Here is a 15,249-nt window from a genome sequence, read left to right on the forward strand (position 1 = left end):
GCCGGACAGGACTGGGACCATGATGAGAGGGAGGGGAGGTTGAATCTCTTTCCCAATGTCATCGGTTGTCTATAAATCCACAGAGTGAGAGCAGCCAGGGAATGTGTGAATGCAGTTTATATGTGAATTAGAAGAAAGGATTACTGCCCTGGGGAAAAAAACCTGAATTAAATTTGGAATTTGTTGGTCAGCTAGCAGTAGCCCTTGAGTGAGAGTGGATGGTAGCTTACACACAGGAGGGTGACAAAGAAAGCGAAAGGTCGGGGGTGTTAACGCAGAGTCTACTCGTCATTATTAATCACCCCTTCTAGCTTCTCTGTGTTCTCCAACCTCCACATTATTATTATCTCCAAGTCTCAGGCTCCAAAGCTACCGCGCAGCTGAAACAATAAAAGAGGCACTGGGAAACTTTAGTATCTGATCCCGTTTGGTACAAAAACTGAAGCTCTTATGGCTGGACTGAAAGGCTCTCATCACCTCTCACGCTTTTATCTGTAGACATTGACAGCCTCCGTGTTCAAATTTGTCACTCTTTGTATCAGCTGACCCCCCTCCTTATAGACTGTTTCCAATTATTTCCGAACTCTGACTCTTCCACGAGACAAAGGGCGGTGGTAATATTCACGATGTCTCTCTGGAGACCCTTGTAATTTTTCAGGCTGTGATGAGATCCTTTGTTCCCACTTTAACTCTCAGCATCGCATAATTGGCCAGCATCTGGGGCTCTCGTTCCCATTCTCCTCCTCCATCTCTGTCTCTTCTGAGTCTCGCTATCCACGCTCTCCACGTGCGCTGCATATGCATGTTCATGGTAGGAAATCATACATCTGTTATCAATCCCTTACACTTCCCATAAATATTATGTAATGGTATAATGAGGACCAATTACAAAGCCCGCTTGCACCCGACATCTCAGAGCTGTGTATTTTAAAATTTTAAAAAAAGAAGAAATGCATTGGCCTTTGAACTTTTATTTTGACTGGGTCCTTAGTCATCCAAATGCTACTGCTCTTCCTACACGGTTCACAGTTCACTTTTTATCATTGGCTGAATCAAAAGTCTGTCCAACGCCTCCGATTTGTACCGAGTCCAGCAGCTGAGATTGAAACTCGTTCTGGCATCCTTTTACTCATAACATGGTTACATTCAGAACCTAAGTTTAGCTGTCAAAGCTGGAATCCAAAATATTTTATTGCAACACTAGCAGTCTGTCTTTTTGGATTGCAATGTGGTTCGGTCCAAAATGGTTGGTCCAGACTGTCATGACACGCTGTGGTTCCGAATGGACAAAGCCACCAACTTTACTGCTTTTTATTCCATAAGATTGCATGTTTTAGTACATTCCACTTCCTCATGTCTTGGCAAAAAATATCATATACATACACACAAACTAGATTTGGCAGATCAGGGGCTTTTCCTACTCCACTCACAAAGAGAAAAAGCAGTGGGTATCTGCACGTTTGCATGATCTAAGAAAGCTTAAAGGAGTGTGTGTAGTTATTTAGGGCATGCATATCCCAAGTGGTTGACAGGCAGTGGATGTTTTAAGGGACACAGGCTGTCTAAGTGAAGGTTGTGATGGAGGAGCTTCGTTGTGGGAAGAAGACAGGGAAAGACTGAACATCCATCAACACACGGCTATCAGCTCCAATGATCAAGGGTCGTCTGAATGAGGAAGTCGATTAAATGGGACTCATCAATAAGAAAAAACACCATATGCTAAAACAGAGAGAATATGAGGGATGACATCATTAAAAACATAAAGAATAAAATACACACACACACACACACACACACACACACACACACACACACAACACACACAACACACACACACACAACACAACACACACACCACACAACACACAACACACACAGCACACATCCAACAACACACACACACATCCAACAACACACACACTACACACACACACACACAACACACACACAACACACGGCAAGCCAGACAAAGGAAACGCAGGCTAATAAACACCAGGTAATGCATCAGACTGAAGTTATTGATATCATTTTAAAATGTATTAGCCCATCACCCAAATGTGTATGAGTCTGTTTTATCCCCAGGGGGTCTGAAACACACACAGCAGAGTCCCATCTGTTAATGTTGTTGACAGCTCTGTGTGTGTGTGTGTGTGTGTGTTTGGTGTGTGTGTGTGTGTGTGTGGTGTGTGTGTGTGTGTGTGTGTGTGTGGTGTGGTACACACACGTGTGTATGGCCACAGGGGTGTGTAGCGTGTAACATGACAGATCACAGCCCTAAATGACAGGGGGGGGCTTGAAAACAAAATAGATGACACTGTGTATTAGGCACTCATTTAAATGAACACTGAAGCATAACACACACACATTCACACACACACAAAGACCATTAAAACCTCGGAGCTCCAAGTTCAAAACAAATACTACATGAAACACCACAGCCCTGCATGCCCCGGGGGCGAGATGTTTTCAGCAGAAAATACATAGAAAAAATGTGTCAGCTTTGGAGTATGGAGACATAAAAAGCAAAAGAAGTATAAATTAATTATGTTCCTATTTATGTTAAGTCTGTGCTGCACGGCTTTGGTTTATTCAGACTATATACCAAAAATAATCCAAATTATATTAATTTAGCCACTTCCCGCATCTGCTTACAAATACATTTCTAATGGCTCTATCTTCACATTTGATACATACCGTAAATGATACGAAATGCACTCCCGGGCTATATTTCAATGTTGTGACAGCCCCATGTTGGCATGAAGTTTTGATCGAGTGCGGAGAAGTGAGATCAGAGTTTGAGGTTTGCACTTTCTGCTGTGGCTGAGTTCCGCTGATCCACATGTTTCACCGCTAATTCTCTAGATGGGCAGCTCGCAATTAGCCCAAACAACTGCACTTTGACCGATAAAGCCTTCACATGGCATGTAAATGTCAAACTTTGCATCTAATGCTTCATGTAGAGGAAAGCACTTCGTCTCCTAAGTGAGAATGAGAGTGGCATTGAGATTGCTCGCCCTCAAACTTTACAACCCCACTGCACCCGTATTTTTAACAGTTACTCCGGGCTAATGCGTGCACCCCCTGTCCAGCAGGCCTAAGAGCTGCCAGGAACAAACAGCTCGATCAACCCTTTGTCTTTTTACTACTGATGCCCAATTTCTCTGGCTCCCATTATCGTTCGTTAAAAACGATCAGGTTACTGACTTATCGGCGCCCAGCAAAACTGCTTGGATGAAGGGGGGGTCAACATGAGCTCTCCCCAGAACAAAAACAATGAAAACAACCTCCAGCAGTGAAGAGGGGGGGCACGCACGCGAGGGATGATGGAGGAAAAGTTCAAGAGGTTGAGTTGGTTTCCCTTGCTGGGGACATTGCTGAAGATGATGACTCGTAAGAGTTAGAGAACTTAGAGAACTCCTTTTATAGATTCAGAGTATGAAAAAATGCAACAATGTGAGAAGGACATGAGTACATCGAAATGGAATTGAATCATATTATTAATAACAGCATCATGTGGTGTTGGTCGTGAATTCTACGTGCATCAAATTGAGCCCCCCTTTAATTTGCCTATTCGAACAATTAGCTATTAGCAATTACCCGTTAGCAGTGTGCTTATGGGTATACAGGCAACTATTACTGGATTCAGTTGACACTTAAGAAAACCTAAAAACATAAAGATGCTCAGGCAAGTTCAGCCTCTTTTAATCTATTATTTCTGAGCGCTTATGATGTGTACAATGTAGCCAAAGATATATCTGCACCGTGCCCATTTGTTCGCATATAATAATAATAATAATAATAGATGTAATTTGTTCGCGCTTTTACAGGTGCTCAAAGACGCTTTACAGATATAGTGAAGATAAAATAAAATAAAGGAACAACAAATAAATATATAGTTAAAGTTAAAGTCAAATAATACAAAAACAATCACACATTAAAGCCAGATTGAAGAGGTGAGTTTTTGTAAGTTTTTTGAAGGTGGTGAGGTCAGTGCAGTCTCTGATATAGCTGAATTTTGATGATCTTAAAGCACCATAACTGCACCTATGAGCCGTCACAACCCAGACTAATCATGTTAATATGATGTTTACATTACAATAACAAACTTCTAGATGTTATAAGAACAATGGCACCTGTCCCTTTCACCTCGTACTTTGATAACCTCTGAAGAAAACGACTTGGAGGTAAATCCAAAGCCTTGAGAAACACTTTACCATGTTCCTAAACAGTGCAACAGTCTAAACGGCTGCTGGTGGGTGTATGAAAGACAGCACACTCTTCCCCTGATAAGAGAAGAAATAAAGCCTTAGAGGTGAGCCCACGGGAGGCTGGGATGCGGCACACAGATTACTGGATGAAAGCATTGCTGTGGCTGGGTGATACGATGTGTCCCTGCTACACTAAGCTCTGGGGCTGTAAACCTAAACCGTTACATAACTGCTCCTCTGAAGACAAGCACCGACAGCCACAGCCCACACATAATAAGGGTCATTAGAAGAATGGCACAAAACATTAGGGCAGGAGAGGAGATGCTTTTCACTTTCATGAGTTCAAGTAAGTTCATTTTGGTGTCCCTTTAGAGCAAGATAGAACAAAATCCCAGCAACTAGAGAAGTATGAAGAATCATACTACTGTAGTAATCAAGATACTTTCAGAACATTCTGATCCTGAAGGGTTTGTAATTGATATTTCCAATATTTTTTAAAACTAGAAGGAATTCTGAGAGCAACACAAAAATGAGAGTCTCGGGATTTTAACTAAACGTCTTTAGATAGAGGACAATCAATGGTTACACAACTAAAATATCACTAACAACCTGCAAAAGGGATAACAAGCTGGAGGCAACAACTTTGGGCCCTGATACTGATCATTGTTCCAAATCGCCTCCTCAGAGACATTTAAGAATGCATTTGTGTTGCCAGTTTGAGAGACAGGGGGAGAAAACCCTGATGTTGTTGTCATTTATTGGAGGATTTGCAACGTGACCTTCGAGATCAGAGGTTATCTGCTCAGTGGACGTCTGTTGGCTGAAGGGCTGGAAATAAATGGTTCCATCTTCCCCTGTGGACAAGCAACTCAATCAAGCTAACATGAGTGTGCTACCGTCGGCATTCTCCTACACTTTTCATTCACTGTGTGTGTGTGTACGTGCACAATGATGGAAAACAAAACCTCTGGGACATTGAGGTAGAATAGTCCTACGGCTTCAAAATAAAACCTCTGGCCCGAATCATAACATCTTCTAATGACAAAGCAACAAAGTGAAGGAACAGCAGTTGGGTAAAAAAAGAAAACTTTCAACCCAGTATGCCCATTTACGGTGTGTCAGTATTCAGCGAGCTTGTTAAATAAATCAGAGGGGTCTCCAGAGAGGAAAGCAAAACATTGGAGGCTCCTTCGAAAACTCAGCTTCAGCAGGAAAGCAAACAGCTCGGGTCCAAGTGAAAGTCCCTCTAGGTACTAACTCTGGACTTTGGGGAACACTGGTGTCCTTTACACTAACATGTTGCAAACATGTACACTACTTAAGTTTGTTGCCTGCAAAAACACGGTGCTGTCAGACGAAATACCAAGGACTTCATGTTTCTGTGACAATGTGCCAAAAGCAAAACAGACGGAAGTGAGAGTTCCCCTTGGAGGCTAAGTTTATCTTGAAACAACTTCAAATGTTATGGTTCATGGATTAGAAAATTGTAACTGTAGTTCCCAAACATTAGGAGATTTGGGGATTATAAATAGGAAGTATTCTGTTGCTCTGGACTTGGAGTCTAATTCTATAACATTGTCATCTTAAACATATACTGAATTAGCAAATAGTGTTTGCAGTTTACCCACGAAAGTGCAAATAACTATTATTGTAATACTTGGCACTGAAGAAAACTTTAAAAGCTCAATTGTAAAAGTTTATGGACTATATATCCTTGCATTCAGAGCTTCAAGATCGTAAAGTAAGGAGAGGATTTATCCTTGTCATTTAATATCATAGATGTCAAAGAAAAGCATTCAATCGTCACATTTAAGAAGAAAATTTACCAAAATCGTTACTTTCTTTTCTATTGATCGACTTATTAATACTTGACTAAATATTGATGCACTGCAAACTTCATAAACACATGGATACAGTGTCTTTATAAACAAGTCTTGTCTTCAGCTATCAGCTAACCCACAAAGCATTCCCACCCTCTTGGAGTCTGGGATGGAACATGCCATTCCCCCGTTCTGTCTTTCGCTCTCTATTTCTGTTGCTCTTCTCTATTTCCCCCCTCTCACAGCGAGCCAGAGAACATGTGGTGTGTTTATTTGGTTTTTTGGCTGTTGTTGGCTCAAAGTGGATGTTCCCAGCAGCGTTTGTCTCTCTGACTGGCAGCTATACCAAAGAGGGGGGGTCTTACTGTTATATAAGATACACTGCCGCACCAGTGATGAACCACAATAACTTACGTGGAAGGTTGGGATGGTCGCTAAATACTATATTAATCATCTGTATGGTTAGGATGGAAAAATGTGATTCTAAAATCTATTGTCTGTGAATAAGTGCTTTTCTTGCATTAAGAATGACTTCATAAACACAGATATAGTATTAAATGTGCATACGTACATGCACAATTATTTTCTTAATCCTCTCCTGACCCCATTAACCCATCACACAGGAGGGCGAGGTTTACACATTTTCCACCAGGTAACACCCAGAATGATTGACAGGTAACTATCCATAGATTTCAATAGACAACGTGCCTCTATTAATCATTTTAGAAACATACAAGGCAATAAGAAGAACAAATGGCAATGCCTTGTTGAAGGATAGTTGAAGGAGAGACGTGTGCGGCGAAAACTCACTCATTCCCATTTGCTCTTCATAGGAAATCAAAGGCGACACTGAAGGACACAAATCATCAAACTGAATGACAGAAGCATGGAAGCGGATTTTGCCAAACAGGAAATGCTACAGCAAATATGGTTTCCCATTCAAAGAGTGTTTGAAGGATATACAAAAGGAACTTTGGTCTGAAGCGAAACAACACAGATCAAAAGATGTATAAGATACTTTTAGAGATGCATCCTTTCCTTTGAAATGCAAAGCAACTTTAGTGACTCATATTTGCCCTACTTCCTCTCCATGTCAGACAGGAGATTTGCATTCCCTGTGCAACTTGTCACTTATACTTCTTTTACCTGCGAATGTTCAGCAACAAACAAATCTAGAAAAGTTTTACATATTCTGTTAAAGTTTGGAAAGTATCAGAAGCAGGTTCAGAAACAAACTGCTATCAGTTCTCCTCTGGCACTGACACGTGCATCACTTGAGAGGAACATGAGTTCATTCAGCTGCTCAGAGATGACCCAAAGTAATTGAACTCGATTGCAAAGGAGGAAACGGAAAAGGCTGCAATTTGACTCAATTGCGGGGGAAATGACAGGAGTCAAGCTTCACTTGACCAAACAGATTTTCCACGGAAGTTCTGGAAAAATGGAAATATGACTCTCTGCTTATGCAACGTCCAAACAACAAGAAGGAGAGCAGCACAACTACCCAGAACCACAGATCCCTCTGTGTAGGAAGGATCAAGTTAACAAGTCTGAAAGGGATTTTTATAGGAACATTTCTCACAAGAAGACAGGGGGAACCCCCCTTAAATAAGCTATTAATCCAACCAGCTTCATTAAAGGCCACCGCGACAAAACCACTGTATTGTGCATCGGGGCTAGACAGCTAGTTAAAGTGAGTCATGCTTTGGGAAATGTCCCCGAGAGGACACAGACGTCTCTCTTTGTAGGTGGCATGTTTTCAGCAGCTGTCTCTTACCTGGACTTGCCCCTTTCCCATGATCTTGTCCACAATCTCGTTGTCGTCCTTGTTGAGCAGGCTTTTGTCGTAACAGTTCTCGTAGCACAGGATCCGCAGGAACTGGGAGCCCTCCAACTCAATCTCAAACTCCTAGTCAACGACACACATACAGACAGGAGAGTAAAACATCTGCTTTCATTGTTTATACAGTAAGGCTAAGATACACAAACAAAGGATACCTTTTAAACCTGATATTGAAATCATGTCACGCATAACTTTAAACTTAGCTCGATATTAAGAAAGATTCGATTTAACCTCTCTTTAAGAAAATAAGCTAATTGAAATAAATGAAAATACATTTAAACATTAAACTTCAATTGAAAATGTGATCCAGAATTACCTATTTTTTCAGCTAAATAAATCAAGTTTCCCTAATGATACGTTTATGACATTTAGTTTTAAGTGTTACACAAAGTTTCTTTGCTTAGTCATCATGAGTCAAGTTAAACTAAATAACTTTTTAACTAGCAGCTAGCAAACAATGCAACCCCTCTTCCCATCCTACTAACTAGGTCTTGACAGCAAGTAAAAACGATTATATGGATAATATATAAACAGAGATTTTTTTATTTTATAACAAAGCCCTACTGAATTTAAACTCTGGATTTACTCAGTTCAAGCTCTGACTAAATATGATCTTATATAAAATGAATCTGTTAGTGAAACAATGTTAGGCGTCTTTGTGACTGACTTCGTTCCAATGTGGCTCCATGGTGTCTCTGAAGACGCGGGTCTTGGCCTTGCTGACGAAGTATCCATAGGAGTCCACTTCAAGGGTGCAGTATAGATCTAGGAGGAAACACAGGAGATGGACAGATCCATCAGGAACACTGAGCACTGAAAACCGCTGAATAAGCACTCGGGCCTCTTGAGTGCTTTGTCATTGTGACAAGATGCGTGTGTAACTTTATGAGATATCACAGTAAATGTATCTTGGAAACATATACTGTCTAACAATGGTAGGTCAAATGACAGAAGTCTATTCATTATGTTTTAATCATCCTGTAGTAAAAGTACAGCCATCAAATAGTTATTACAGCCATTTAAACAGACCTTTAGCAGACAAGGATGTCATTGTGGGGAGATAATGTATAGTAATTACAGCCAACAGTATTTGTTTTTGAACACATATGTCATGTTTTAATATTGTGAGACTCACACAGACAGGGCTGTGATTAATTATGTTCATTATTTAATGATAGTTGGAAAATAACAGTACTATAGTCTAATCTTTATCTGCAACTGTGCAGAAATAACGGGTTTAAAGACAATGTTTAATTCAAACTCAAATGTCAAGATAATCCATGAAGCTTCGAAACTCTGAACTCTTCAGCACAGCCCTCCCAAAAAGTAACCTAGACCAATAATATATCATCAAAATAGTTGCTGATTACCTTTCAAACAAATCAACTGATCAATGTATCTACTACTTGCTCCAGATCTATACTGGTGTATCTTATCAACTACAAATTCACTATACATCCAAATGAATGAAAGTACTTCTGGTCTGCTTTTCCATATCAGGACCAATATTTGCAGTGTAAAAATATAGGGAGCAGTCAAAATCAAATAAGTAAAATAAATATGAACAGAAACAGAAAGGGCCTTTTGCATCCGGAAGTTCCGGAACCCATTTTCAAGTACAACTGTTTCAAAGTAGAATGTGTACAAAAGCTTTCACAGTGACAGTGAGTACGATTTTAATTCTGGTATCCTCTTTGTATGGAATGTGCACTTGAGATTGCGCTCCAGCGAAGTAGAAGTAGCCCTTTAAAATGTCGATATGTTATTTGTCAGCTAAAGGACATCAATCTCCACCCTGTGTACACATCACTCAGGCCCTCTTCCTCTCTTTACATCCTCATACTAGAACACGCCCTCCCCCGGGATTGGCTCACACTCAATTCTAACACGGAGCAATTACGTCTGTTAATGTGTTTCTCTAAATGCTGTTGTAGCAGTTCCTGCAGACATGGCTGCCGGCTGTCTGTAAAGTGTCAATAGTCGGTCCCACAGCCCGGACCCCGGTCCCTCGGGTCAGCCTCCATCTGACAGCATGATGGATGGATGTACTGCTTGACCTTTCACAGGGAGAGTCTCCCCGATTGGGAGCCAGAGACAGAGGTGAGGTGAATCTCATATGAATATAAAACCCTTCCGCAGTTTACAATGGAGGATGGAAAACAAACAGCTGGGCCTGAGTGGTTAACGTTATAGGGAGATACCAAGCATACCACCTTGGTGAGCAAACATTCACACATGTGCTCATATAACTAAAACTATACAGTACAATGGAACCTCTTTCCATCTGGTTCCATTCCAACTTTGTTTGTTTTCTGAGCATCCTGACGGCTCTGGCATAATTACTACCAGTGAGGAGGAGATTAGCGTTGGTGGTATGAAGGAGGTTCGGCAGAGTGGCCACCTGGGGGATATTTATCAAAAATGAAGCGGTTATCGTACACTTCCGCTCGTACGGAAGCGTAACAACTTAAAGGCTGTAGATTCTGACATTTGACATCGCAAAAATACTAACTTTCAGAGTTTGGTTTAAAACGGATCTATACTGAAGCCCACAGATGCAATTCAGTTTGGCACTTTTGTATGACTAGAAAAACAGCTGTGCAGAGGAAAAAGTAGTGAGGGCATTTCTTTGAGACACCCCTGTGATTCAAACTGGTCTTTTTCATCAAGCCTGCAGAGAAGAGTGCATTCATAGTGCTGAGCAGCTCCCACTTTTCTCTGGAAATTGGTTTCCTCTCCATCTAAAACGGGTTTATGTGCCCAGGACCTGGAATTCAAACAAGGCCGGGGAGAGCATATTTAGAGAGGTCTTTGTGTGTCCTGAAAGCGGATCCAGGAGGGCTTTGAGAAGTAGGACAGACTAAACCAGGCCTGGAAGTTTTTATTTTCCTGGCAGGTCAGCGTCAGGCTCCCAGTAGGAGGGGGCAGCATGGGTTTCTGACCCTAAATGCAGGGGTTAATGAATACCATCCTCTTCCATCTCAATTCAACTGAGAACTCCTGCCCTCGAGTGTGTTTTCATACAGGAGGCTAGTCTTTGCCCGAGGCTGTGTCGAACGCTCGGTCAAAAGGCGGGTTCACAGAATAAGGAAGCAAGCGATAATCAGTTAAACTAATCAGAGTCTCTGCAGCTACGAGTCGCAGCCACCAGAGCCTCTCTGTATGTCTCACTTTAAGGCTTCAGGAGAATGTTTGTTTCTTTAAGAGAATAAAAAAAGGAGGGAAGAGGCCTAATCAAATTGTTTTCATAGCATCCAGCAGGAGAAAACTAATAAAAGCATGGCGGACAACGAATGGGAATGCATGCAGCCATGGCTGGATTTGATTACACGCAGAAATCACAAGAGAACATTTGAAACCTTGGAGCAGTGTTTTGGCCATTTACTTTTATGGGAACAGTGGTGAGTGACAAAAATGTTGTTTTGATTCAAGCATACTAGTTAGTTCTTATTTTATCTGGTAGCAACTGCACTATTACTACATTATTAGTTATATCTAGCTAAGCTTTAAACCTCTAGGTGTAGTTGGAAATATGGAAATAATTTACTTTTAACAACTGTTGTCAATCTGAATGTGAACATGGGCAACTGCAGTGTCACAGCATCAGGTTGCCGTATCTGTCAAACACATATAGTGGGAACAATGCACTGTGTCACTTGTTGACTCTCACACATACTCAAAAATAAACCAAGAACAAAGTGAAAAAAATGTTTCATCTCTAACTCGGTCATGTTTTCCACAGATTTGACTTTAGTCTCAGAGTTTTTAGGAGACGCTAGACTCCCAGCTCCTTCCTCTGTGACCCAGTTTGACTACTTTACCCCTGGGCTGAATTTAAAGCCCTTTCCCACTGGGGGGGGGGGGGGGGGGGGGGGGGGGTGGGGGTCGTTGTGACATAAATAACTCAGCTTCAATCAAATATTCTGATGCATGCTTGTGTGATCTTCTAATAAAAAACGTAATCATAGAAACGAACAAAAAGGCAATAGCTGATTAATCTGAATGATTGAATAAAGACTGTAAAGCTATCTGCAGTATATGATATATATTAAATATCTGAGGATAATGACCCTATGGATGAATATCACATACTGTTCCCACACTGCCATGGAAAAAGCATAACATGTTTTCATAATTCTCGAGCAGAACTCACAGGGAGATTACAATAATGGGATCAAAAACAAAAACAAATCAACACACAGGCTGATTTACACAACATGCCACACAACATCTACATAAAAAGGAACATTTGGTCCAATAATTAAGTTTGGATGAAACTGTGTAATTTCAGTAATGTGTGGTACTTGAGCATTTAGAGACAATGTCCCCCATCAAGTCTATGTTTCAAAGGCTGCTTTTCAAAACACCCATGAATGAGAAGAATGTTAGATTCTGCCAGAGCTGGACTGGTTTCATAATCAGGACTCTACAGGGATATAAAAAAATACTGCAAACATACATCTATCGCTGAAAGGGGTCAAAGCAACTGTATGCAATTAGAAAACAGGCATTGTTTAACAGTAAAGAGATATTGGTCAAAATATTGAGGCTGCAGGTCAATCAACTATAAAAGGATGCATTACTACTCTAAACCAGAACATGGCTTAAAGTTGCTAATAAATGCAAACAAATATATTAATGTTACATGTATTGATATAAAGTAAGTGGGAAAAACTGAAACGTTTGTATTAATTAAATATATGAATTGCATCATAATAGCGTCAATAAACGCTTTATATAGCATGATTAACTGATGATAGACAGCTGTAGTAAATAAAACGTTTGGCCAAACTTGCTCATTTCAGCATCCAAAACACACTTAACTACCCACACATGCAAACACACACATACAGTATACACAACAACAGTCACCCACACAGTGCAAGAGAAGGTTTGTTTATGTTCTTCACCTGGCACAAAGGTCTGGTGTAAGTAATCTGAGGACTTCCCAGGGGAAGTGTGCATGGATGCTGTTTCAGGTTCTTACTGTCCGTTAAACAGCATTTACAACATGTGCATTCATTCCAACAACCCTGTCCTGATCATCACATTTCATTTGATTTTTAGTTTGACAAATAACACCTGCTGACTCTTGTTTATTTGAAGGATAAATGCTTCTGCTGTAATCCTCATCACCATCTCCAAAGTAACCCCTAACAACCACACGCTACCTTCATGGCTTGCATGCCCCACCCTGCCTCTGTATGCTTCACTGGACACACTGCCATCCAACACACACACACACACACACACACACACACACACACACACACACACACACACACACACACACACACACACACACACACACACACACACACACACCACACACACACACACACACACACACACACACACACACACACACACACACACACACACACACACACACACACACACACACACACACACACACACACACACACACACACACACACACACACACACACACACACACACACACACACACACACACACACACACACACACACACACACACACACACACACCCTATCAGCTCTCCACACTCCATAGAGGATCAAACAGGCTTTCAGAGGAGAGAGCTTTCCAACCCATTACCCGGGAAATTCTAGCGGGCCAGCTTTCATGGTAACAGAGGAAATCACGTTTCTTCATCTCTTTTGTTCCAGATATTTGATATGTGAACTTGTGCAAAAGGACACAAAGTGTACCTCAGCAGCTGTCCACTACTGACACATCAAACACACATGCACAGCTGTATCTGCACGCATACAAAGGAGTATTTGTGCAAGGTAGGAATGATCAGAGACAACTGGCATTATGTCTGCCTGCAGTTTTAAAGTCGTTGTTTCTGTTTCATGAAAACAACCACAGGAATTCCTCTGTGGCTTCCACTTTCTTTTTCTCTCTTCTATCATCTAAACCCTTATAGATGTCCATCTGGCCGTCTCTGTGTTGGGTTAGGGCATGATGGAGACTGCATGTACAGACTGCAGTGATTGACTGGATCATGTGTTCTGCTGGCAGACATGAATCTGCACAGCAGCTATGTGCAAGAGGATGCTGAGCCAGGAGTGTGTGCACAAGTGTGGTGAAATAATGACTATGCCGTTTCTGGACAACTTACTGGCTGAGTCCGTGAATCCTTTGGCGGAGTGGACGATCACGTGCAGGAAGCCGTACAGACCAGGAGTCTCCTCATCTGCAACACAAGTACACAGTTCCTTCAGTCAATACGGCTGTACCAGGGTTTCCGCTAGGATTTTTTCTTGCCGGTCAAGTGTCCGGATATAATTTATTTTACCGGACAAATTCGAAACTTACCGGTCATGTTTCAATAATAATAATAATAACAATTGTGTAGCAGAGTTTCCATTAGCAGGTAATTACAGGACTATGACCAGTAATATAATGCTGATGTTTAAAACTCAGTTAAAGGTGGGGTAGGTAAGTTTCAGAAACCGGCTCGAGATACACTTTTTGTTATATTCCATGGAATGCTCTTAACATCCCGATAGCAATGAATATCTTAAGTGCTTTGACAAAAAATCCTCAAAAAAATGTCATCTGTAGAAGCCGTAATACTGTAAAAAGTACAACCAATCCGTTTAGCCGGGCCGGCCTGTCAGCCTTCCATCGGGGCACAAACTTATCTCGTGCCCTCATTGGTCATGTGTGTGTTGGAGAGTTTGTGTGTGTTGGAGGAGGGGCTCTATAAGGAAGTGGCAGATTTTCTCCGGTTGTGTATTTTCAAATTCTAGCGATCTCGAGCCGGTTTCTCAAACTTACCTACCCCACCTTTAATGGGGCTCATTTTTATATTGCTTCAGTTTATAATCGTCACAGATCGAAAAGTTCAGATTCATTTTTCAATAAATGATGCGCTTCCACAAACAAACAAAAAACATAATTATTACATTCAAACAAACTACTCAAAGTAGATGAAGTATATTAAATCAAATCAAGTTTTATTTATATAGCGGAAACTGTCTTCTGTTAAAAAAAATGTTGGTCAAAGTGCTGTACATACAATAAAAATACTTTACAATAAAACACTTTACAACAAATACAACAGCACAAATAAAAAAAAAATCACACACAGGGAAATGTCAGGAGTCGTGCTCCACTCTGACTAGAAGGCCAGAGAGAAGAAGTGAGTCTTCAGTGTAGATTTAAAAAGCCCTAGGGTCTGGGCCGACCCCACATGGAGGGGCAGAGTGTTCCAGAGCCTAGGGCAGCTGCTGCGAATGCTCGGTGCCCTCGGGTTTTGAGCCTGGTCTTGGGCACTACCAGCAGCAGCTGGTCAGCAGACCTTAATATTATTCAAAAGTTTACATTAACCTTGGATAATAAGACGGGAATAATAAACGGAACCCTTCCCCCTGTCCTGACAGCC

At 41.2% G+C, this 15,249-nt stretch overlaps 1 protein-coding gene across 4 annotated transcripts in view; it reads right to left on the minus strand.

The window, feature by feature from the left end:
- The window catches only part of abr (ABR activator of RhoGEF and GTPase), a 147,369-nt gene that overhangs the window by 32,828 nt on the left and 99,292 nt on the right, over positions 1–15,249 (minus strand). For all 4 annotated transcript variants that reach the window (XM_034099699.2, XM_034099700.2, XM_034099702.2 and 1 more), the window contains 3 exons: positions 13,981–14,055; positions 8,539–8,636; positions 7,806–7,937 (listed from right to left, as the gene is read on the minus strand). In XM_034099699.2, the coding sequence (XP_033955590.1) occupies positions 7,806–7,937; positions 8,539–8,636; positions 13,981–14,055 (305 nt within the window). The remainder of the gene's footprint in view (positions 1–7,805; positions 7,938–8,538; positions 8,637–13,980; positions 14,056–15,249) is intronic.

Source organism: Pseudochaenichthys georgianus, chromosome 14, assembly GCF_902827115.2.
Source record: "Pseudochaenichthys georgianus chromosome 14, fPseGeo1.2, whole genome shotgun sequence".
NCBI classification, from domain to species: domain Eukaryota; kingdom Metazoa; phylum Chordata; class Actinopteri; order Perciformes; family Channichthyidae; genus Pseudochaenichthys; species Pseudochaenichthys georgianus.